Consider the following 25,459-nt stretch of genomic DNA (forward strand, 5'->3'; position numbering starts at 1 on the left):
TCAGACATGGCATTGCTTTCATCTCTTGCACGAAGTTGCTTCATTTTGCCTGAAGTTTTCGGCTGCTGTTCTAGTTTGATTTGCCACAAAAGGCTTTCTGAAAGATTATTTCTGGGATCCCACGGAAATATTTTTCTCATGTGGCATTTGGGAAGCAGAATTAAAAGGCAGGAATCACCTGAAGTACCTGTGTAAGGAGGAGCCTGAGGGAGCCCCTGAGGAGCGGAAGCTGCCCGGACTACCTTTCCCATGATGCATTGCGGAGGGGCATGTGGCCTTAGCGCGGCCTAGGACTACATTTCCCACGATGCCCCGCGCGTCAGCAGAACTCGCGGAGGCGAGCCCCCCGCGCAATGCCCGCTGGGAGCTGTAGTCCGCGCCGTGTGCGCGGTGACGGCGGGCGGCAGCGCGCTGCCGTCACTGAGGCGCCGGGGGGAGGGGGTGTTTACGGCGCGGGTGGGGCGCAGCTCCGCCGCCAGCGAGGCCTAGTCCGGCGGCGGGGGGGGAGCGGGCCGGGCCCGCGGCCGCACCATGTCCGCCTGCCACAGCTGCGCCGCCGCCGCCCGCCTCCTGGGCTCCACGCTGCCTTCCGCGCGGAGAGGTAACCGCCGTCTGCGCCGCGACGCTGCTCCCCGGTGGGGTCGGGCCCTGCCGTCCCGGGGCCCTCACAGGGCCGCAGCGCGCCGGCCCCTTCCGCCTTCCTGAGGGGGAACCCCGCTCCCTCCGGCCGCCGCGCGGCGGTCAGCGCCCCGCGGCCCCCCCGCCGGGGGTCCCGGTGACCGCCGGGCGCTGTGAGGGGGAGCCGCCGGAGCCGAGCCCGCCCGCAGCCCCGCGCTGCAGCACTGCGATAAGGGTTCGGGTGGCTGCTCCTGCCTTCGGGTTTTGTTGTTTTTTTTCCTTCTATTAATCTTTTGCTAGTGTCACCCTGCGGGGTGGGAGCGGGTGGCCGGTGGCACGTCAGGAGTCAGGGCAGTATTACATGGTGCGAAGTTCTGGAAAATTAGCCCACACTGGACTATCTTTTGGGAAACGTAACGCGAGAATAGAGTTTATTTCAACAGGAGCGATTTTCTGCAGCAGTTGTCCTGTGTGTGTTACCCTGCAGTGCTAGTAAGTGACCTTAATTAGCTGACTCATTAAAATCCTGCCTTTTCGCAACCAATACTTGAAATATTTCTCATTAAAGACTTGAACTCAGTTAGCAAAAAGTAATTATTTCCAACTAGCTTGGAAGGCGAGGCTGTGGAAACAACTTACTGGAAGTTGAAGCACAGGGAGGCAGTTACTTTTTTACTACTTTTGTCCTTTTCATCACATTCTTGTGGGGAGTGAGAGTTGCGGTACCATGTGCTGCTTTTAGAGAAAGACAGACCACCCCCAAATTGTGCTGACAGTCTCTGCTGCTGCCACATTTCCAGCAAGATTTTGAGTGATTGTGCCCTCAGCAATAGCCTGACGAGTCTGAGATGATTTATTGCCTTCAAGAGGTGAGTTAACTCATTGCAGTTGACTTTGCGTTTACATCTCTGATGTCACTTGTGCCGAAAGGCTTAAACCGGCACTTTCGACTCCAGCGTGTCTGGCCTCATGTAAACCCACTGAAACAATAAACTTTAAAGCAAGTAACATTCTGAATTAACTTTAGCGTTATCTTTTTCAAAATTTGTATTTTTTTGGTCAGATTTAAAAAGGATGTCTAAAAGAACAAATGAGACTAAAACACAGATACAGACTAAGAAGATTATAAATGCATCAGCTTTCCATGAAAGTTCCTTTAAAAAAAAAATCTTTAGGTGCATTTTCATTGTTGTAACAGGTTATGTCTTATGCCAGGTACTTGTTTGCTCTTGCTGGTTGGTACAAACTTGAGAGTGTTTTAGTGCATGGATCAGTTTAGTTGGTCAAGGGTTATGTGAGACAGACAGGAGATTTCTCTTGTCACAGTCTCCCTGTCACTTCCTTGGGCAATAGATTCTTTCAAGATACTTAAAGCTTGTCCCAAAAGTCAATATTTCCTTCCTCAAGTATCAATTAATCCAAACTCCTTGGAAAAAGAAACATAAAGCAGCTGAGAAATTTGCCACTTTAAATGAGAGATATGGAATGTTGATTCCAAGCTCTTGTCTGTGGTGAGAGATGTTGAAATCACAAGCATGACATTTCTTGATTCACATCATCCCTCGTCATGAAATGTAACCCTGCTGCTGTTGCAAGAGGAGGAGAAGGCTGTTTAGTTTCTCAATGAGGGTTGGGTTTTTTTTTTTCATGTTGGCAATAAGCTATTTCAACAAAGATTACACTGAATTTACCTGTGCCTGTCAGCGTATGCCAAATACGACATTACTTTTTAATTTTCCTCAGGACAACCTTTTTATCAAGCATTACCTCAAATTCCTGGAAACTAGTTTTTAGTAGAGTTCACAAGTGAAAGCCAAATCCAGATGTGCAGTCCGTGAGTCTGAGACACATCTTGGGTCATTTTTGCCTAGTAAGGAGACACTTCAAAGGTCTCTCTCTTCAAAGGTTAAATTATTTCACAATAAATCCTGGATGATGATTGTTTTTATCGTTTTGAGGGTCTGTTTCATAACTGGGAAGTTTCCTGATTCATGACAGAATGGGCTCTGAATTGCCTGAAGGTAGAGGGCCTGGAATTACTTCTGCATTGGTTTTGGACAATCCAGGCAGCTTTTGATGAGATGAACGCTAAGGTGGTGAAACTAATTGATTTTAAATAGCTGAAACTTGGGGTGTTCAGAGTTCTGTTACGGCAGCCTTTGAGTTCCATTTAATGTAAATCAGTTCTGGGGTTTGTTGGCATCAGGGTTAGAACTAGAGTGTTTTTAATTGACATACAGGATTTGGGTACTTATCATATACATAGATACTATGTTTTAAACATATTACTTTATGGAAGACATTGGTTTGGTTCTTTAGTGTTGTCCCTAAAGAGCTGGATGAAAATATGAAACAATATATAGAAGTTGTGTGGATTCAGCACATAGCAACAACTAGGGTATGTTGTGGTCAGGTGCTAATGAGGTAGCTTTGTTATCTGGTGTAGCACCAGCAAAATTTTCCCCAAAGTGGAATGGTTAATGAAATTATTTTTTTATTTTCATGTTTTCGGTTGATTGTAGGTATTACTTGTGGTCGTACACGCATCCCTGTCTTAGGAAAACTTGGGACTTTTGAAACATGTTCCCTAAGACGAGTTCCTCTTAGAAACTTTTCGGAAACACCAGCATATTTTGCATCAAAGGATGGTACAAGCAAGGATGGTTCTGGAGATGGAAGCAAGGTAATCTCTGTGCATTAGGTTTTTCAATAGTTTATATTGAATGTTTCTTAAATATTTTTTAGAATATTTTTTTCCTCACTTAAAATCAGAATCTTCTTAAAATGTTTACTGACTCTTGACATTTGTGGTCCTTCAAATTGCTACAACTGGCAGTGAAGAAAAAATAAATTGGATTGTGAATTTGTTGGCAGAAAAACCGTATAAACATCCTATAATGCTTTTCCAGTTTTGTAAATCTTTTTGCCTAGCGTGAAGGGACACTTGAAAACTTTGTAGAATGTTATTAAATCCACAAAAGGTTTTAGCATCTCAGGAAAGAGGAGTGACTGGAACTATTCTCCTTCAATAGCCTGCTATTGAAGTAGTGAGTACATTTTAAAATGTTTGTTTTCAGCACTGACTTGATAGTTGCATTAAGCAAGACAGGTTTGTGAGACCAGCTCTATTCTTGTTAGTAAATTGTAATCTATTTTTGTCCTAGCCTTTCTCTAGAATTATAGTTAATAAACAGCTTCTTTAGATAAATGATTACCTGAGAATAAATCTGCTCTTTAGTCAGCAGATAAGATTTTGAGAGTTCACAGGCACTTACTTTGCCTTTGTGTGGTGTGTTGTGATGTCTGAGAAACTGTCCAGGTGACTCAGCTGTGTTCTGAAGGTCCAGATTAAACATAAAAAAAATAGAGAAGATAAAACATTTCTAGCAGTCTTCTTTTCTTGAGAAGGGTTGCGAGGAGAACTGAGTGGGCAAGCAGGGTTTAAAAAATGGGTAACTATTTTAGAAAAGGGAAGAGGGGTCTTTTCTGTTTGTTAAAATATAAGAGCTTTTATTATTAATCAAAGTACAAAGGCACAGAGTGGATATAGATTTAAAAAATGTTAACCTTGAACACCACTAAACAAGATAACACAGGGAAAGATGAGAAGGTCTCTGTCAGGGAACTCTGCATTAGAAGTAAAAAATAAAATATTTCCAAGCCATTTCTGAGATGCTTGTTTTATAGGCCCAACCTACCCTACAGCCATCTGCCAGATTAGCATCTGTCAAGGATGGGAGAAGAGCTGTGGCTTCAGAAACCCTTAGAATCAACGCAGTTTTGCGATAATCAAATTACTCTATAAGTATGATTTGTTTTCTTCTCTGGGGTTAGAATTAATTACCTTGAAAGATACTGTTTAAACATTCTTCATGCAATTCGGGTTGTGACTGTTCTAGTGACAGTCAAGCAGTTCTAATGGAGATATGGGATGCCTCTTCCACCAGTCTCCAAAATTGGCCAACCTGGGAAATGCAGATGTGTGCGCACTCAGAAACGTTTATATTGTGTTGCTTCAAGTTTTCAAAGCCTTTAAAAAAATCTTGACTATGGTTTTGTCATTCAGCTGTTGCAATATTCACATTACTGGATTGCATAAACACGCTGCTAAATGCCGAATGTAGCAGCTCCATTGTTTGGGGCTAATTGTCTGGAAATCTTTTTTAGAAGTCTGTCAGCGAGGGGGGTGGTAAGAAGTCAAGCGCTGGAAGCTCTGGGAAAGGAGGGAACCAACTGCGCTGCCCGAAGTGTGGGGACTTGTGCACACACGTGGAGACCTTTGTGTGTAAGTTCGAATGAATATTTTCTTTTATATGTAGCCACAAATGTGATTATGTTTGTGATCTAATGTAGTCCTGATAGCCAAGTTTGTCTGCCTAGAATTTCAAATAATTATACAGTGTACAAAATCTTATTATGCTTAGTTTGGCCATGGAGTAAGTGTGGATTGTTTCTGTGGATATATTTGTGAAATTCCTATGATGTGTGGCGGACCACAATATGGTAGCGGCATTTGGACTGTAACTGTGAATATGCAGTTTTAAAATAGTTCATTACATTTTATGCAGTGAAAGAGGTACTCACATAATTAATGTCATTTTAAACTACTGATATTTATTTCTGCACCATATCGATACACGTATGTATGTTTGTAATGTCTGTCCTTTGTTTACTAAATAATAAAACTTTAATGCTGCATGTACTATAACCAAAGTGCGTATTCAGCAGAGGAATTAGTATGTGACAAAAGGCTTACTGGCACAGTCTTCTATGATGAAGTCAAGTCCATACTGTATTCCAAATAGGAGGCAGCAAAGTCCGAATACAAAATTCAAAATATATCAGATGCCAGGTATCCAGCAGCAATAACAATGTTGTGTTGAAGTACAGTCCAGATTAATGCCAGTTGTACTTCAGGTTCTGTCAGACTTGAAGACATTTCTTCTTATTTCAGTGCTAGTGAGACCAGCCTAGAAAATACTTGTCAGAAAGTGAATATCAATTGTCGGTTTGTTGGGGCTGGAGGAGGAAGGATCAAGTCATAATCAGACTTGTGCAATGAGAAGCTTAAGACAAGGGCAGCATAAAGTTGTTCAACAGTTAATATCACAGTTGGTGAAAATGAGTGGACGTGCTATTATTAGCTGCTACTTGTATAAAATACTATTTAGTAAAAATGCTAAGCATCATGAATCACAAGACAATTCTAGAATAACAATATATTTTTTATGTGAGAGGGAAGGATTGGTCCTCAGCTACTGTTTCCAGAAATAATAAGTATATTTTTTTTTTGTTTGAAACTATAGGCTATGAGGTTTTCTGAAAAATCTGACACTAGTTGATGGAACTAGAAATCCAGTCTTGTGTGGTGTTCAATATTGTGGCCTCTCCTGGACTACGTGTGGTTGGAAACAGTAGAAGGATTTTTAACTTCATTTACCTTCTTATCAGATGATTAATGAGCAGACAAGAGGCAGTTTGAAACTCTCTCATTTCGCTGGTGTGTTTGCTCCCCTTGTTACTGGAGTTTGTGGTTTTTATGTGGAAATACCGTTCAAGCATTGCCCCGAATTGGAACAATCGCTGCGTATCCCTGCAAAGCAGAGATGTGATTTAATGTATTGTTAGTGTTGCTAGGAATCTTTAACCATTTATAATTCTTAGGAAGAGAGTTTGTTCTTAAATTATGGGAGAAAATGTCTGGTGTAGGCAATCTCAACTTCACAAGTTGTGATACCACACTTAAATCACAATGTCAGAATCGTGCAGGTGCTGTAAAGAGCTTGGGACTGGAAAACCACTTTTTGCTTCTAAAAACAGTGTTGCAGCTGGTCAGATTTGTGAGAAGCATGAAAATCAAAATATGAGGAAGTCTGCTTGTGGGTAATTGAATATATCTACTTTTCTCATCCTTGCATGTTCTGCTCTGAGGATTTAGGGTTTTACGGTCTATAAATGAAATGTGTTACTAGTTCAAACTAAGCACAGTGACTCCAAATAACAGTGTAGAGCAGGTGAGGTGTTTTTGTTTATCCTGAGAAAGTAGTCATCAGTTTTCTGTTAATTGCTAACTTGAAAAAAATGAAACCAAATATTGTAATTGTCCTAATTTCTGTGAGTCACAGTCAGGTTTTCTCTGGACCTGTGTCTTTTTGGTCTAGTCTGTTAATTTTAGCATGCTGCTTCCTGAACAAATTGTAGAATATAAAGCAGCTGGAAAACAGAAGAGCTAAGTTCTAATTATCTTTAAAATGTTTTAAAAAAGGAAACAAAAACTCATAATAATTTAAAAAATCTGTCCTGTTCTGCCCAAAATGAATGGGTTGCTGTTCATATTAAACATGCTGTCACTTGATGTTTCAAGTAAGCCTGTGATGTTGCTTAGTTAGGGGGAAAATGACAAATTCGCTCAGTTCTGCTTTGAATTACAGAAATGCAGAGCCTTAAGTAAATATCTAAAGCCAAAGAAAAATATGCAGTTAGCATTTGTTTCAGTTTTTGAATATTTTTCAGTCATTTTGAGACATGTAGGGAAACAAAATACTGAATAAAAGCCACGCTTATTAGTAAGTTAATTGCTGTTGAGTGGCAGTGTGACAGGCTGGTTTTTCAGTGGATTTTGTTTTAATGGGGCTTCACTTTGCAACCACAAATCTTGCATGAGGGTTTGCTTGGAAATGGTTTTCCAGTAATTAACAATTAAGGAAAAACATAACACAGACCAAAAGGAATTTTGCTTCAACATACTTTCTCAACAGCTCCTGTGTTATTTTGGGCTGTGAGACTCTGCAAGGAGAGTTTTGTCACGAGTGAAATAAGATGTGGAGTGAAATCCAATAGCTCGAAAGCTGGTTGAGATGAGAAGCCGTAACCAGGTGCTGTTTTACTGTCTCCACCTGATGCCGTGGGGTTAGTTCTGTCCTCCCAAGCAAGGAGCTTCCCTGCCCTTTTTCCTCATGACTTTACACCTTATAGCAGCTTACTAGTAGCCCATGATGTCAGCCCTACAAGTGTTTTTAAGATTAATCCTCCAATTGTTTTGGATTCCTGCATGTATTGTAAAAACCCGGCGTTTCTCTTTGGCAAGGTCAGCTCGTGCAGACTTTAGAAAAGTCTCTTTGCAAACGCAGCCTCTGTGCTAATGTCGCCTGAATCGAAACCAACACTTGACTTGCATTTTACCACACTGTAAATATTTGCAGACCTCTTAATGACAGTGAGGTAATTTGACATGAAGGCTCTTTGCTGTGCTGTTATCTGTTTGCTAAAAAAACACATGAAAACATGCCAGTATTTAAGAATAGCGATGTTGTTTGCAATTTTGAATGCTCAGTGTCAGGGAGATAGCTGTACTTAATTTCCTTGCATTTTGGAGCCAACTTCTCCAGTGGTTTTGTTCTGATGATACTCATACTGATTATTTTTCCACCTTGCTGTGTGGATGGTGGAAACCAGCTGGTTTCACAGCTGTGTTTTGATAGTCGAGCCTCCTCCCCAGGGCACCCCATACATCAGAGTTTCTCTAACCACGGACCCTATTTGTCTTGCTGAAAATTAGGAAGATCTCCTATTAATAACCTTCTTCTGTGCTGGTTGGAGTAATTAATAAAAGTGTGCTCTACACTGTATTTTTTTTTCCTCAGTGAAAGATGTTTTAAAGATGCACAATACTGTTCGTATAGCTTGCTCTTTATTTTTTTTTTAACCATTCCTATGAACCTGTAAAGGGGCCAAGTATTCTCCTGGCTATTCCATCCTACTAACTCTCACTATTAGCATTGTACAAGGAAATAGAACAGCCTCAGGACACTGTGGTCGTTAAGAATGTCAGAGGTGTTTTGGGTGGGCATTGGGAGAAAGTTTTGGGTGTTTTTTCCTTAAAATATTGTTGCTAAATAATAGTTAGGTAAGAGAAGTGCATGCAAACAGTTCTTTGCGTTCCTATTATCAGGCTGATAACAGTAACTTGGAATGTTGCTAGGAGAACTTTCCAGCTCTTAGTACAAATTTTCTTTTGAGTAGAGTTAATAGAGCCGTGATCGTTACAGTATTATGTGCTACATTGTTAAAATAGTCTGCTGGTCTGTCTTACCAGTGGTAAGTTGTGTTTAATATTAAGAAAACCCACCCACTCCCCTTTTGCTGATGCCAGCTATATGGGAGGCAGCAACAAGTTATAAATAAGCAGCTTGTTTATTGCCTAGAGGCTGTTATTAAAATCAGCTGGGACTACAGTGTTCAAGCCATTTTCCAAAAAAACTTTTTTATTGTATCAGAAGTTTTCACATTGAAGTTTTTTCACGTGGTTGTTTTGCTACATTTACTTTTAATTTAATACATTTACTAATATATTTACTTGAAAGCAGTCCTATTGTACATGATTTGCATATTAATATGGTCAGAAAATATTTATTTTGAATTATAAATTTATTCTTCTCTACTGTTTATTTGCTATTATTTCAACTTTGCTTTTCCAAAGCAGGGGAGGAAAAAAAAGTAGCGCAAGTTCTAGTTTGGAGGCATTTGAAACCAATCTTTGCAGATAACATGATTTCTTGAGGCAGAGTTCACCAAGTCAGTGGCAGGAGGGTTCAGCTTTTGGAATTTGAAAGAAATTTGTTCTACTCTTGGCAGTACAAATAAATAAGCAAAAGATCTGGCAAAACATTGAAGTCCTGATCATACCATGGCCGCCTGCAGTTGGGATGAGCCCTTAGTGTGACACCGCTGCGCTCTGTGTCCTCGGCCGAAGTGACCACCTCGCTCCAGTGGTGTTCCCAGCCTGTGGGACATGGAGAGCAGGAGCCGCCACAGCTGTCTGTCCCTAACCATGTTTTTTGTTTCTGCTAATTTGGCAGTTACAAATCAGTCCTGCATAATGAGAAGCCCTCATTAATTTTGCATTGCTCTGAGATGCAATTTCCTCTTCCAAGCATAGTGCTGCTGAATAATTACTAAATAGATTTTTGCGTTTTAGTCACTTGTTTGGTTGCTGCCCTTTGTTGTGACTTTTTGGGCAAATTGTTTCTTCTATGTCAAATTTCATAGGCAAATAATTGCTTTTAAAGCTTCTAAGGTGCAAGAAGGGAAAGTGTTGTGTAAGCACAGAGGTGGCTGTGCTGTCTCACAGCTGCTTGTCCTGGGCATGACGAATTCAGGCAGTTGAATTAATGCTGTTTGAGCAATTCCTTTTACCATTTTGTTTTGCTTTTTCTGCAGCTTCCACCCGTTTTGTGAAGTGTGAGAAGTGTCACCATTTTTTTGTTGTGCTGTCAGAGGCAGACACAAAAAAGAGCATCATTAAAGAGCCTGAGTCAGCAGCAGAAGCTGTGAAACTGGCATTCCAGCAGAAGCCGCCACCTCCACCGAAAAAGGTACAGCTCTTCATTTCAGCCCAGCGTTCCCTTGCGTTTACAGAACGGTGAAACGCTTTACTTTTTAATCTGCATCAGGTGCATAACTGCCTCCTGTGACAGAGCAACAAAGACGATTAGCTCAAGATTAAACCTTTGACAGCAGAGCACTAATAAAGGGAACAAATAGATCCAATAAAAGTAGCTGGGCTTGTTTTCCTCTGGCTTTGTCTTGTGACAAAGTCCAGTACCTTTAATTTTTTCACTTGTGACCCTGAGGTTAACGTCAATTGTCACCAACTGTAGTATCTTTTTATTTCCTTCTGTGGCCTCAAATTCTGCACCCCTATGTCAGCAGTTGCCTTCTGTAGCTGCAGAACCTTTTGTTGGGCAAGACCTGTGGCTGATGCGCTTGTGGCCCTGACCAATCTTAAGTAATTTGGTTTCCCCCTCCTGAACAAGGAGGGAGCTTGTTGTGTTTCTCAGCTCCTCCTGGACTGTAATAGTTTCTGAAGCTGCATGTGGCTCCTGGATAGGCCTCATTTAAGAAATTAAATATTCTTGAAATTTCTTCTTACAAATTTGGGGGACAGTGACAAGGGGTTTAAATATTAGTAGGGGAGGACTGATGGACACAATATGATTGTGTAAGCACCCTGTTTTTAAGTAAACTTACTGAATATATTTTGTATTTTAGATGTTGGGTTCTGTTTCTCAGTTCTATAATGGTGGGTTTAGACTAAAGTCCATCTTTGGCACAATATAGTGTTTTTTTCTGCTGCAAGGTGATTTAGAAGTGTTACTAAGATGGACTTATTTTTTCAGATTTATAACTACCTCGACAAATATGTTGTTGGTCAGTGTTTTGCCAAGAAGGTGCTTTCAGTTGCTGTGTACAATCATTACAAGAGGATCTACAATAATATTCCAGCCAACTTGAGGCAGCAAGCAGAAGTTGAAAAGCAGACTTCTTTGACACCAAGAGGTTTGTGTGATGTTTGGTATTTTTTCTGGTCAAATAAAACTTAACATTTCAGGCCCCTAATTTAAGAAACCTGAGGGGTTTTGCCTTGACACTAGATTTTCTATAATTGAAATGATCTAAAAGAATTTCTGTTAAATTTAATTTTCACTGTATGTGAACTTCTGTGATTTATTTGAATAGTAATCCAGAAGGTTTATGGGTATTGCCTACTGTATTAAACGTTTAGCATTTTTTACTGACATGTTATTAGGTATTTTCCTTTATAAAATGAACCTCTGAAATTTTTCTTTCTAATCTCACTTACTGCTTAACTGTAAATCTGTTGCTTAATCTGCAAGCAACAATGCAGGTGATGAAGACAATATTTTGCAGAGTGTATTTGACTAATAGCTGCCTTTCTAACCCTGCTTGCTGTGGTTGGCAGCATCTGCTGGTCACCATCTGTATTGTTCCATGTCTGTCAGGTATAGATGGAGTTACTCTTGGCAGTACTTTTGCTACTGAGTAAGTGTGTAGCTATGTTGATCTAATTTATTTTTAGAAGTAGGATTAAGTTACTGTCTCTGATTCAAGCCTTGATTTTTTTTTTAAGGTGTTTTGTTCTATCTTGCAATAAATAGTACACTAAGCAAACAGAAAACTTCTTTGTTTTGTTTTTAATTTATATAAAGAAGCTTTTTAACTGAGGGGGAAACATTAGTAGCCCTGTTCTGGTAGTGGCAGGAGAGCAGTTGTGTCCCTGGCACAGGGAAGTTCCTGACCCTCCCCAGAAAGATAAATTGGTGCTGCACATCCAGAGGGACTGACAGTGAATGTTCCTAATGGACATACTGAAATATGTGACATGTTACATTGTAACACTCACATATAAATGTGAGAGTTTAAGGAAGACCTTTCAAAACAAAATTATAGCAATTTTTTCCCCTTCTGTAAGTAGTTTTAAAACTAAAATCTTAAGAGGTAATAGATAGTTACTGTTTTAAGTAGAAGAAAGCTTGCTGTCATTTTAAAAGCATGCACATAGGGTTTTGGGTTAATTTTGACAGCAATAAAGACTAATTCATGGGGGGATTTCTTGTCAGAAATACATTCATACACAGTGATGAGATGTATTCAGAAGAGGGCAAGAGGTGGAGAAAGATTTCTAAGTTTTTATAAACTTATTTTTTATTACTGTTTTCATCCTCTCTCTTAGAATTAGAAATCAGAAGACGGGAGGATGAGTACAGATTTACAAGTAAGTGAACTCTCTCCTCATGTCCTCCTCTGCAATATCTTCTCTTTTGATGTTAATGTAGAATAGTCTTTAGTGACCACCAGTTTGAAATGCTGATTGCTTTTCTTCTGCAAGTAAATTTAATTGATGGCATTGAGTGTGTTTTTAACTGAAATGACTAGGATTTGACTATTTATCTAGCTCTAGGTGGAAAGCAGATAAATAGTAAAAATACCTTTTATGAAGTTGGTTAAATAAGTATTTGTCCTTAGAATTATTCTCAGGAGACCAAGTGAAATTGAATTTTTTTTTTTTTACTTAGATCTGAGATATTATTATATTAGTAATGCCATACAGAATATGATGTGAGGTAGATAATAAAGAAGTTTTGCAGTGGTTTTCTGCAGTGTATTTGTACTCTTGCAAGGCACTGTCACCTTGAACCTCAGAATGCTGCTATTTTTTTGGTTTTTTGGTCCGAGTGATGTCAGTTATGTTTATTTTCAGTCTACTGAACTCTCCCTGGCTATTGAACTACTTCTTAGTCTAGTGTAGATCAATTAGTAGTCCCAGTTACACTTCTTCAAACCTTCAAAACCTGCCCTACAAGCCAATTAAAAGTGGTGTTCTGAAAAAAGAAAATCCAGCCTAGTTTCCGTAACCACGTGTGGAGACAAAACTTGTAGCAACTGAACTAAGACAAGTCTTTAAGTCTTGAGAGCAGACCTGTGCATTGCTTTGGTACTTGTTATAGTTCACCAGTTCTTGTACTTTTTCATCATAGAGTTCAACATTTGTTTGTTTTTTTTTTTTTCTCATGTGTTAAAAAAATTACAGTTGAGTTGATTTTAGAACTGAAAATTTACCTTGTTTTTAATGTAGAGGAGTACTTTTAGATAATCCACAGTACCACTGGAAATTATTTTCATATATGCAATTATATGCTTGTGCAAAAATACAATTGGAACTCATATTTTTGTAATAATTGTGTGATATTTCTGTTACAGTCCTATCTGTAAATTTCTGTACAGGTAGAACTATAGGTTTGCAGAGCAAAAGAGAAGAACCGTGCTTTTGTTGTGTATTTAAGGTAACAGTGCTCAAACAGTTCTGTGATTGTTCTCTTCAGAACTACTGCAGATTGCTGGAATCAGCCCACACGGTAACGCTTTAGGGGCATCGATGCAGCAACAAATGAACCAGCAGATACCTCAGGAAAAACGGGGCGGAGAAGTACTAGATTCACCCAATGATGACATAAAACTTGAAAAAAGTAATATTTTGCTGCTTGGACCAACTGGATCAGGTATACAGCTGTATGTTTTTGTAGGTGTCAGATTTTTATTAGAATTGATTGTTAGTGAGTGTTTTTTTTCTTTTTTTCCTCTTTTGTGATTATTCCAATTTTCTTTATAAAAAGCTAAACTGAATTCCAGACTTGGATTTTTGTGCTTTCATGCCATAGTAACAGACTGAGCTAAATGGCCTTGAAAAGGAAGGGAGGTCTATTCATGTGGTTTGCTGCTTTTTTTTAATGCTTATGTTTTCTGGCTGCTGAAAAGATGTAACTTTCACTAAGCTGAAATAAAATGAATTTGAAGTTTCTCCGCTTTAGATGGCAAACACAAATGCTGCAGTTAGAAAGTGTTGTTTCACCTCTAGGACAGATGAGTTGCAGGAGGGTTAAAAGAGAAATTATATTTGTATGTTCATAAGAAGTAGGAGAGTTTGTGCTGAAGTGGTAGCGTTTTGCAGACCATTTTGGGAAAATGCTCACTAAATAATATTTTAATACAATTTCTCCCCAACTTCCAAGCAGTAGCAATTGGACTTTGTACTGCCCCTGAGTATCTGCAAAGGACTACTGATTTATGTAATCTTTAATCTATGCGAATACTTGTATTCTGGTTTTTATATTGTGTGGCATTTTATTTGTGATTCTGTATTCATTTCAAGCTGCCTCAAACGTGTACTATTAGTCGAATTCAGAAATACAGCTTGCCAAGGTAGAAAACACCCTTTATGAAAACTAACTGGTCTGGAAAATATTCTTAAATGAATATATGAACACACTGGCATTCAAAATGTCTAGTAATGGTGATGATGGCACTATGGTAAATACTTGGGTTTGCGTGCTTTAGAGAAATATATGGTGGTTATAACATACAGGTTTTATTTGATCAGGTAAAACCTTGCTGGCTCAGACTCTAGCAAAATGCCTGGATGTACCTTTTGCTATTTGTGATTGTACCACCCTGACTCAAGCTGGCTATGTTGGTGAAGACATTGAATCTGTCATTGCGAAACTGCTGCAAGATGCCAACTACAATGTAGAAAAAGCTCAGCAAGGTAAACTTCTACAATATATTTCCTGAATTCATTCATAGATTCTGTTAAAATCTCGCCTCAGTGCTCTAAACTGTGAGACCACCAGTATCTCTTTAATTTATATTCCTGTTGCATGTACCTGAATTTTAACGCTTTAAATCAGAAATATTAAACCTGAAGAGAGTCTAAGCGTATCTTGTAGTTTTTGTTCTTGTCCGTGGTTGGACAGGATTACGCGCATTTTTGTAATCTAGAGTATGGAAGTAGAATAGGCTGCTGCTGTCTTAAATTGTTCTATCTTGTGTGTAAGTTCTTGCTTCTCTTAAAAAGTGGAGTCTTCCTTCAATCCATTTTCTGTAACCACAGGAATTGTTTTTCTGGATGAAGTAGATAAGATCGGCAGCGTTCCTGGTATTCATCAGTTACGGGATGTCGGAGGAGAAGGTGTTCAACAAGTACGTACTTCTGTGGAGTAATTTTATTTTGTAAGCAAACAGCCCATCAGGGCTACATATCATCCTGTCATATGGCAAATAGCATAGGAGTATAGAGGGTCATAATTCTTCACTTCCTTAATTATTAACTTTTGAAACTCGCATCTGTCTTCATTCCAAAAAGAAACAGCTCAAAAGCAACTCAAGACTCCTTCATAGAAACATTTTAATTGAAAAATGTCTTTGCAGCATTCAGATAACAAGTTGCATAATGTAGGCAAGAATAGATAATGTTTTCTATTTTGACAAAACTTTTAAAGCAACTCATTACTAAGTGTGGCTTGTGTGTGATTTTCATCTGTCCTTGAGCGGGATTGTCTTGTATGGAAAACTGATTTATTTAGACACTTACTGTAAAGGCATAAGGGAGCAAAAAATGTAAGTACATCTGTGAAAATATGCAGAGTATGCTGTGCCACATTTTATGATGCTATATAGTGGAATTTTATGTTGCTGATTTCTTCTTTCCTTCTTAGGGCTTGTTAAAATTACTAGAAGGCACAATAGTAAACGTTCCAGAAAAAAATTCTCGTAAGCTTCGTGGAGAAACGGTGCAGGTTGACACAACGAACATTCTCTTTGTAGCTTCTGGTGCTTTCAATGGTCTTGACAGAATTATCAGCAGGAGAAAAAATGAAAAAGTGAGTGCATCAGGCTGTATTTGAACTGAAAAATCATGATCTTAATTACTGCTCACCGTACTGACTCCTAAAGGTCTTGGTATATTTGTAAGTCTGCTAAGTTTGTTTGTAGAGCAGTGGTTTTCCATCTGTTATCTGGGAATTTGAGGTCAAGTCTAAGGCAGGCAGCAAAGAACAAACCTGTTGTTAGTAGCTTGCAGTGGTCTCTGCTTCTGCACAGTAATTTTTAGCATGTGCAAACAGGAAAAAAATGGGGGAAAAAATTTGGAAGCTCTTGGTAGAGGACTTGCTGTCTGTATTTCATTGGTGAACTTTTTACACTGTTATGTCCTGTGCTTCTTAAAAACAGAATATGAGAAACAGTTCTAGCAATTTTAATAGGATCTATTTCAGTGGGAGTGTATCAGGGATGAAACCGAGAAAACCTTTAGATGTCAATAGAAAAAAGCTTTTACTGTTGATCCTCAGAGAGTTTGAGCAAATGTTGTTAAGAGCTTTAACCATCTTAAAATACCTACTCATGCAGTTCACTATTTCATAAATAAATGTCTGGGGACACAGTTCTTCTGGCTGCAGCATTCTGACAAAATGTGCACCCTGTTTCTAAAAACAAAGGAGTGACTGAAATCCAAATGACTGTTTCTAGTAATTCATGTAGCTTTTCTATGTCAGTGTACTTGCATGCATTTACTTTGCTTCTAAAGAGCCATTTTTAGTGTCACTGTTATTTGTGAACTTATCAGGACATGTTACTAACCATTTTTGTTTTAAGAAAAACTTGCTCTTAGCCTGATGTATTGATACTTTACTGAGGGAATTAAATGGTATAAGAAACCAATTGTGTGCCTTTATTACAAGTAATTTATTGAGCTTGAATTAACATGTAATGACATCATCAGTTACTCCAGATGTTTTAATGCATAGGGAACATGATTTAGTTATATAAAGAAAACCTAACTATGATAGTTCTGTAAGCATATTTGTTTTGCAGTATCTGGGATTTGGGACCCCTGCTAATATGGGAAAAGGCAGAAGGGCTGCAGCAGCAGCTGATCTTGCTAATATAAGTGGAGAATCTAATCCACATGAAGATATCGAAGAAAAGGATCGTTTGCTGCGTCACGTGGAAGCCAGAGATCTCATTGAGTTTGGCATGATCCCGGAGTTTGTGGGACGTTTGCCTGTTGTGGTTCCTCTGCACAGCCTCGATGAGAAAACCCTCGTACGGATTCTCACTGAGCCACGAAATGCTGTGGTTCCTCAATACCAGGCGCTTTTCAGCATGGATAAGGTTTGAATTTTTATTTGGTGACTCTTCATTATTCTTGCTTATAAACAGTGTTAAAGTGATCTAAAACATCAATGGAAGTCGCTTCTTCCCACCACACGTGCACCTCACTCTGAAAAAAAGTAAGCAAACTCATTAAATCTGACTGGTTTAGATTGGTGAACTGTCCTTGTGGGACGAGTAATGTGGAAGTAGCTGAGCTGCTTTTCATGTTAACGTTCAAATAAACATTCATGACCTTGCCTGATAGTCATCAAGAGCCACTTCACGTACTGTAGGGGATACTTATAGATGATGTAGGTAAAGGGACATCGTCAATACTGGTGATGTTAATAAAAAGCAAAGTGTAGCTGCAGCTTTATATATGTACCTTAATGTTAAACAGCCTGGATTGTGACAAGTAAATCACTACTGTTTGTTGTTTTCAGTAACACGCTCTCACGCTCAATGCACTGTATTATAAATGAAATAATTAACTAAATTTATCATTTTTCTCTATGTAGTGTGAGTTAAATGTAACTGAAGATGCATTGAAGGCTATAGCCAGACTGGCCCTGGACAGAAAAACTGGAGCAAGAGGTCTTCGATCTATAATGGTGAGTAAATTAAGTCTCATAATGAGTAAATAAAGCTACCTATGTTTGTGTATGGACATAATTGTGACAATTAGTTCAGGGTCTTATATGGATACAATTAATCTCTTAAAAATGTGGGTTTTCAGATTTTTTTCCAAGAAAACCCTCTAGCTCTGAAAATCACTTGCTAATCACATTGTTATGTAGAAGATGGCATGCTGAAACATTTTTCCTCCTTTATTTTCTTGTAGGAAAAGCTGTTGCTGGAGCCCATGTTTGAAGTGCCCAATTCTGACATTGTATGCGTGGAAGTTGACAAAGATGTTGTAGAAGGCAAAAAAGAGCCAGGATACATTAGGTAAAATCATAGTGGAAGTATCAGAGCAGATGAGTAATGTCAGGGATTCTGATGCTTGCTATAGGAACAAGTGTATAAACCCAAAACCATGCACACAACCTAAAAAGGATCTGATTCTCTGTATACTGTACACAGCTGAATTAGTGCATATTCTGTTCTAGAGACTTTGGGTTTGTATTGTTTAGTTTTTAAATATAAATTTAAAAATAAACATATATGAAGTTACTTTAAGCCTTCTGTGTGTATATATACCTGTAGAAACAGAAGTAAATTATAAGCCTCCTAAGTTAGCAGTAAAAATCTGAAGCTTAATTGTGACTGCACTGAAATTTCTGAAACAGAACTTTTTCCTTCCTCCTCCTACTTTCTACCACTGAGGTAGGTTTATTTTTGTTTGGTTTGCTTTTTAATGCAAGCTGCAGGCTTCTGCAGTTTTGTTCTCCATTGCTCTCGCAGCAGTGGAGAGGCACAAAGGTACATCATTGATTTGCTGAACTCTTGTTAAATAATGGATTTAATGTTGTAAAGATTGTGTGTTATGGTAATGATGCAGTTGGATGCTGGTAGCACTGGACAAATCTGGTTTAAAAAAAAATAATTTTAATGAACAAAGGATGGAGTTGAGAGGGGATGGGTCAGGTTAAAAACACAGGTCTGAAATTGAGGAGCTCTGGCTTGGTTTCCACCCCACCAACTTTTTTGAGTGACTTTTTGTATTATCTATGTGCTGAAGCTTGGCCCCGCACACCCTGTGTCTCAAAGGGGATGGCTGGAGTGGAAAGTTATTGCTCTTCGGGGTAGTCGATTTAAGTGATTTTGTAGAGCGCCAACATTCATGTTGGCTGGAAATTTAAAATTTGCTAATTAAATTATTTAACTGACTTCAGTAGCCTTTTGAATTTTCGGTACTGAAACTTGTGTACTGGTCATAGTGTAAACGTGCACAGAACCATCTTCAGATCAGAAGGTGGTTTTAGCAGCTGGAACATTTGCAGGTGACACGTTTACCTGAAGCTATGGAAACTCTCAGTTCTTTCCCTCCATTTCTAAAGGATCTGATCCGTGCGTTTTAATTATAGGGCTCCCACTAAAGATTCATCTGAAGAAGAGTATGACTCTGGCGTTGAGGAGGAAGGCTGGCCTCGGCAAGCAGATGCTGCTAACCATTAAATACTGTCAGAACGCTCGCCCGCATAAAAGCGCACTTGGTTATTTCCTTGCGATTGCCTCTGGCTTCAGTCTGATTCATTGGATCTATCTCGTGATGGGGAACTTGATTAGATATAAATCAGATCGTGTCTTTTATTGCAACACCACCTTGATTTATTGGATGGACATTGTGTGGACTGGGATGGCATAATGTTCAAAAATGAATTGTATATTACACTTGTTCAATTAAAATGTATAGCAAATAGAGCAGCACCCGGATTGCCCTTTCTAGAAACTAAACCAGCAATGCAGGCGCTGCCGATAGTTAGATTTTACAATAATGTTACTCTACAAATGGGAAATCTAGATTAATCATTAGTAGAGGGTGAATAAACTATTATTAATAGCTCCTGATACGACTCACAGGGGGTTTTATGTTCAGGTCAAGCCTGATGGGTGCTGGAGTGACTTGTTACATGGCAGGGAGGAAATCCTTGCAAGGGGGTTTTGGGAAAACTGCCACACGCTTTGACACTGCTGGGAGATTTTGCTAAAATGTGACACTAGTTTGTTACAGTAATTTGAATGCAATATCAAATAATATCCTATTCTTCACCTCTCCCTTAGGAGTAAGTTTCAGTCACCTTGAATACCGTGGAAGAAGGTGAAGTCAGTAATGTGCTGATTTTTTTTCTGGAAGGGTAAACAAGATTTCCAGGAAGCCGTAAGCCATTGGAATTGGGAAGAGAAGTCAACACAAATTTTTAAGTATTAATGTTCTAATATAGTACATTTTGTTCAACGGAACTATCATGCATCAGTTTTTTGGTGCCAGGTATTTGCCCAACCTATCTTATAATGTTAAGAGATGAAAGAAGTAAATGTATAATATTTTTTGATGTAATCAGTAGTGATTGTTCACATGACACAGTGCTTTTTAAGTTATATTCTCAAATGCTAGTCTTGCATCTTGTGGTTTCGTCTTTGATTTTTAGTCTCACCACAAAACAACCCTCCTTCTGTTCTACATCAAAATGAATTTAATCCTTTAGGAAAGTCTTTGTAAAACAAACACTTAAGGACCTGTATGGTTTTGATTTGTTTCAGGAATTAAACTTGTCGCTTACACCTTTGTTTTGTCCTTCAGTGATATGTGGACTTTTTAAAATTTAAATTCAAGCTATTTAAATAAAACTTTAATCATTCTTTTCAGTCTAGTGGATGCTTTAGGACAGGAAAGGATTGGACCCTATTTTTGTTGTTAATATTTTGTCATGTAAATTTTACGTAATACTTGTGTTTTTACCTCGAAGCAGCATGACCTGCACTTGTAGCCAGATTCAACAGATACTTCCCTTAGCATTTCAGGGTGGGTTTTGTTCAGGTTAAATGCCCCACTAATGGTTCAGAAAAAGCTGCATTGTGAGTTGAGGATATTCCTAGGAGAAGCTTAGTCCCCTCAAAGTGGCAATTTGTGGTGAACTATCTGTAACTGCATCCTTACTTTCCTTTTTGTAGAGTGAAAAACATATAACTGCTTTTGATTCTGAATCCGTTAATTCAAATATTTTTTTTAATGGATTTAAAAAAAAATAAATAGCATTCTCGGTGAAACCTTCAACAACTTAGTTTTGAAAGTTGTTTGGAACAAATGTAACCAAGAACTTTTTAAGGAAACAAAATGCCGTTTAACTACAGTTTGTACTTCACCTCTGGCGTTTGAATAAAACAAAGCGAATATTCGAGCAGTGGAGAGTTGTCATCCCTGATCTCGTCCCCCGCAATTTTAAATTTTACGGGTCTTTGGAATTTGTTTTTTTGTTTGTGTGGTTTTTTTTAAATGGAGCCCTATGAACCTGCGAGGCCGGGCGGCGGCAGGTCCTCCCGGCCGCCAGGGGGCGCTGCCGGCGGCTGTGGCGGGCTGAAGCGCCAACATGGCGCAGCCGCCTCCCTTCGCCGGCCGCTTCCCGCCGCCGCCGTTCCGGCCCTTCCCGCCTCCCCCCGCTCCTTTCCCCGGCCCCCCTGCCCGCCCGGGGCCCTTCGCGGCGGCGGCGCCCCCTCCCTTCCTCGTACCGCCGCTGCCGCCGGCCGGGCCTGAGGGCGACGCGGCGCCGCGCTTCCCGCCGGGCGGCGGCCCCTACTTCCCGGCGGCTCCTCCGTTCCCGCCGCGGCCGCTCGCTGAGGAGGATGCGGCGGCGGCGCAGCGGCAGCAGGACGAGCTGTGGCTGTCGCAGTTCCTGGGCTGCTGCCGCGCCGCTCCGCAGCCGCCCCCGCCGCCTCCCGCCGCCGCCAGCCCCAGCAGCGCCCGGGAGCTGGCGGTGCGGGCCCTGTGGCCGGTGGCGCGCTTGGCCGCGCTCTGCCGGGCCCTGAGGCGGCGGGAGGCCGAGGGGGACGAGTCGGGCTGGGCCGAGGTGCGGGACGAGGCGGAGGCGGCGCGGCAGGAGCTGCGGGAGATCGTGCGGCCCCTGGGGGAGCCCGGCTACCGGGAGGCGCTGCGGAGGAAGGCGGAGAGGGCGAGGAAGAGGAGACTGCGCCTGCAGCGGAGGAAGCAAGAAGCCAAAGCGGCCAAGGAGGAGGAGGCGGCCCGGGCCGCCGAGCGGGAGGCCAAGATCGACCAGTGGAGAGCCAAGTGCATCCAGGAGGTGGAGGAGAAGAACCGGGTACGGCCTCATGCGGCCTCTCCTGGCTGACACCTGCCTTTGCCCCCTCGGTGCCACCTGGGTGCTGCGTGGGTTCGGTTTGCTTGGGGACATGATGTTTGCAAGGCCTGCAGCCCCACTGTTTCCTTAAGAGCCTCGGTGGGCACCTCCGCTTTGCTCACGTTCTCACCTGGGTAGCTGGGGCTTAAGCGCTTGCTGAGCTCTCGGTTGCGGGTGGAGGTTTTCCTCGCTGGTCCCGAGCTGCCAGCCTGCCCCATGCTGCCCACACCCACCCTGCGGCTGCCAGCACTCGGGAACAAATTCTTCATAGAAAGGGCTGTCGGGCATTGGAACAGGCTGCCCAGGGAAGTGGTGGAGTCCCCAACCCTGGAGGGGTTTAAACGGTGTTTAGACAAGGTTCTTAGGGATATGGTTTAGTGCTAGAGTTAGGTTATGGTTGGACTTGATGATCTTGAGGGTTTCTCCCAACCAGAATGATACACTGTTTTGGTAGCTATAAGCCTGCATCCTTGTAAAGGTGCTTGTTTGCAAGTTCTTCGGTCTCACCAGGAGGTGAAACAACTCTAAAGCAGGAAAAAAAAAAACCCAAACAAGCCACCCCAAGTCAGTCTTGCTGGGAAGTGCTGTAGGCACCTTTGTGTTGGCTGTTGGCTGAAGCGCTGCCCTTCGAGGTTTGTTGCTGGGGTGGTACGGAGCAGCTGTTGAAAAAGGTTTTGTGTTGAATCTGTGCTGTATTAATGATCTTGAATTCCTGACCTTTAGAATCAGGATGGTTTATCCTATGTTTTTCCTAACTTTCTGTGGTTAAGGGTTATGAGGCTTTATGAATTCACAAGCTATTTGGCCCAGATTTGTGAGTAGCTCAGCGTTTTTGTTTTGTTTCCTGAAGTCTGTTGCATTTCAGCTTTTTTATAAAAAGGCAAGGCTGGATGTTTGACTTACTTGCTACAGCTGTGTTACTAGGAAAATAATCTGACCTTTGCTCATCTTTTTGATGCAACTTTTTCTTGTCTGTGTGGGATATCTCATGTCCTGTCTGGTTTATTCTTTCTTTTATAGGAACAAGAACTTAAAGCTGCGGCTGATAGTGTCTTGTCTGAAGTACGGAAGAAGCAAGCAGACACAAAGAGGATGGTGGACATCCTGCATGCATTAGAAAAGCTTAGGAAACTGAGAAAAGAGGCCGCTGGCAGGAAAGGTTGGTTGTGAGGGTTTTACCAGACTTCTTTAATTGCGCACACAGGAAATAAGATGATGAACCTGCCTTGTGCTGACTAGCAAGGTGCAGCTTGAAAAAACTGTTTATTAGTGATTTTAGTTACATTGTTGTGCAAGAAGAGCTATAAAACACTGAATACAGTGGTTGCGTTCCTACGTTTCCAATCCCTTTTTTGATAGAAGAATTATTCCAGTAACATGGTTGTCACCAAGGTCAAGCTCACCTTCCTCTGAGATTTTGCCAGCTCCCCTGTCTCATCTGATAACAGAGCCCCTTCTGAATTTGAAAATTTTAAATTAATTCTCCTTCTTTTTAGGTGTTTGTCCACCCCCCTCAGCAGACGAAGCATTTGAAAATCAGGTGGAGAGTCTCAAAACGCTACTCAAAAATCGCACAGAGCTGTATGAGGCTGAGGAGAGAGCACTGAGAGTAATGTTGGAGGGAGAACAGGAGGAGGAAAGGAAGAGAGAAATGGAAAAGAAGCAGAAGAAGGAAAGGGAAAAACTACTGCAGCAGAAACTTGAAATTGATTCCAAGCTGTTTGGGGACCCAGGTAAATTCTGCATGACAGATTTTTCCACAGCACTCCCCCATCTCATAGACACTGGGTTTAAAATGCAGGCATGAAAATAGTTGAGAAAGAAATAATCCCCTGGAGTAACTAATGGTCTGAGGAAAAGCTGGGATAAATGTAGTGTACTCTTGAAATGTGATGTAAGAAACTGTTTAGCTCTTCAGCATAGACCATAGTGTATCTCAAGCCAGTTTCGTAATGTTTTGCAAGAAGAGGCTATAGATTAAGCTGAAGTGAGAATAAACAGAATAGATTGAAGACTTCCAGCACCCAACAGATGCTTTAGTCTGGTGATGTGGTAAGTACAACTCGTCTGTAAAGCTTCAGTGTCCATATGTTCTTGTTTAGGGGATAGAGGAAGGAAAAGTTTTGCTTGTCTTGCCTCTGACAGCTCTAAGGATGAGGAGACATGCAAAACATGTAAATAGTCTTTACTATATAGCGAAGAGATTTCAAGTTATAGCTGGGGAGCAGCAAATGAGTTGGCAAATTTGGGGCGTCTAAGACTTTCTAGAATCAACAGTGTCTCTGATTTATTGAACAATTTCTGTGTTTGTGTTTTAACAGATGAATTTCCTCTAGCCCATCTATTGCAGCCCTTCCGAGACTATTACCTACAGGCAGAGCATTCTGTAGCAGCTCTCATCCAGATCAGGTAAAATCAAAGTCTTTATTTTATTAGCAAAGCTGACAAGTATTGTTTGTTGACTTTATAAAATTAGTCTCATTTGGTTTGTAAGCTTCCAAATATGGTTATGCAATGAATTCTCCTGTTTTTTCAGCTAAGGATCAAGCTTCTAGCTTGGTAGAGTTGTACTCAGCAGATGCCCACGTGAGGGAGAGTGCACTTCCATGCATTACCATTCTCTTTAATATAACAGTACATGTAATTTTCATGTTTGTGTTTTGAAAAACAAGTTTCAGAGTACAATTTACGGCATGTTGTGTATTGATCAGTATGGAAAAAATACATAATGTGAGTGTATAATAAATCTTGTTACCAAACTGATACCAGCTCTTCTCTCAAACATGGCTTTTTCTGTTAAAGGCATGAGTGGGACCAGTACTTGGTGCCAGCCGATCACCCTGAAGGAAGCTGCATCCCTCCAGGATGGGTCCTTCCCAGTCTCCCCACAAATGACACTTGGGCCACTGCTGTCAGATAACTTAGTAATAAATTATTTTAACATTGGAGGAACGTTTCATTATAATTATCTGCATAAATGTGCGAAGAGGAAGTCTCATCCTCTGTTTCAGTAGCAAGGTGCTGGAATATCTTGAAGAATAAAAACTGCTTTTGCCACCAGACTCTGCGGGGAAATACCTGAGCAAGCCCAGAGCTGCCAGACATCTTGTGGTACAGAATTACAATCCTGCTGTGGGTTTTTGTTAAAAAGTCTCAGTCTCTATAAAGAAACATTGCCAACAAGGGTATTTGTGCCAGTGTTAACATCCTATTTTTAGTGGCTTTTATCTTTATAAACATAAATCCAGTTGATGACATCTCTAGAAATAAAGAAGTTTAAAAAATAAAAAAGAGATAATTAGTAAATATGTTTTTCTTCTTAAATGAAGCATATCGGGCATCACTGCCAAAATAGTTTCCATATTTTTGTGTGTAGAAACAAACCTGTTACAAGTTTAAACAAATTCTGAAGTACAAACAAGACAGGTTTTTCAAAGTTGATTTAAGCAGCTGTTGACATTTTACTTTTGTGGACTAAGACTGGTACCACAACATGGAAAAAATTCCCAGTTGTGGTGAAATAGGTCAGACAGCCGTGTGAACACACATAAATTTGATTAATAAGCCTGCTGGAAAAAAACAGTAAAATCTCAAGTCTAAGCTACTGTAATTGGTTTTGCCTCTATAACTATTTTTGTGTAGGGACAGATCATGTATATAATATTTGATTAGAAAAACACAGCTCTATTTTGTAAATCGTTCTTTTGTACAGAATAAACGGACAAAAATGGATTTGTTTTTGTTTGTTCGAAGCA

At 40.4% G+C, this 25,459-nt stretch overlaps 2 protein-coding genes across 3 annotated transcripts; both read left to right on the top strand.

Annotated features, from left to right (window-relative positions):
- The first annotated feature begins 452 nt into the window (after window positions 1-452).
- On the top strand, window positions 453-20,750 carry CLPX (caseinolytic mitochondrial matrix peptidase chaperone subunit X). 2 transcript variants are annotated; one of them, XM_082061151.1, is made up of 14 exons: window positions 453-601; window positions 3,141-3,301; window positions 4,786-4,903; window positions 9,838-9,992; window positions 10,797-10,956; window positions 12,152-12,193; window positions 13,302-13,478; window positions 14,357-14,521; window positions 14,867-14,955; window positions 15,471-15,635; window positions 16,627-16,926; window positions 17,427-17,519; window positions 17,750-17,856; window positions 18,936-20,750. In XM_082061151.1, exons 1-14 carry the CDS (start codon window positions 532-534, stop codon window positions 19,024-19,026), a joined length of 1,893 nt encoding a protein of 630 aa, XP_081917277.1. In that variant the 5' UTR covers window positions 453-531; the 3' UTR covers window positions 19,027-20,750. The 2 variants fall into 2 exon arrangements, with proteins under 2 accessions (XP_081917277.1, XP_081917278.1); XM_082061152.1 differs by lacking the exon at window positions 12,152-12,193.
- Window positions 20,751-20,904: 154 nt separating this feature from the next.
- On the top strand, window positions 20,905-25,436 carry PDCD7 (programmed cell death 7). Its single transcript, XM_082061154.1, has 5 exons — window positions 20,905-21,665; window positions 22,725-22,863; window positions 23,201-23,437; window positions 24,026-24,113; window positions 24,507-25,436. The coding sequence occupies exons 1-5, from the start codon at window positions 20,940-20,942 to the stop codon at window positions 24,622-24,624; spliced, it is 1,308 nt and encodes a 435-aa protein (XP_081917280.1). The 5' UTR covers window positions 20,905-20,939; the 3' UTR covers window positions 24,625-25,436.
- The last annotated feature ends 23 nt before the right edge of the window (window positions 25,437-25,459 follow it).

Source organism: Streptopelia decaocto, assembly GCF_964273445.1.
Source record: "Streptopelia decaocto genome assembly, chromosome: 9".
NCBI lineage: Eukaryota > Metazoa > Chordata > Aves > Columbiformes > Columbidae > Streptopelia > Streptopelia decaocto.

Coding starts and splice junctions, on each gene's coding strand:
- CLPX (XM_082061151.1), top strand. CDS start 532: ATGTCCGCCTGCCACAGCTGCGCCGCCGCCGCCCGCCTCCTGGGCTCC. Junction 12,194..13,301: donor GGATGAGTACAGATTTACAA/GTAAGTGAACTC, acceptor TGTTCTCTTCAG/AACTACTGCAGATTGCTGGA. Junction 17,857..18,935: donor AAAGAGCCAGGATACATTAG/GTAAAATCATAG, acceptor TTTTAATTATAG/GGCTCCCACTAAAGATTCAT.
- PDCD7 (XM_082061154.1), top strand. CDS start 20,940: ATGGCGCAGCCGCCTCCCTTCGCCGGCCGCTTCCCGCCGCCGCCGTTC. Junction 22,864..23,200: donor AGAGGCCGCTGGCAGGAAAG/GTTGGTTGTGAG, acceptor CCTTCTTTTTAG/GTGTTTGTCCACCCCCCTCA. Junction 23,438..24,025: donor CAAGCTGTTTGGGGACCCAG/GTAAATTCTGCA, acceptor GTGTTTTAACAG/ATGAATTTCCTCTAGCCCAT.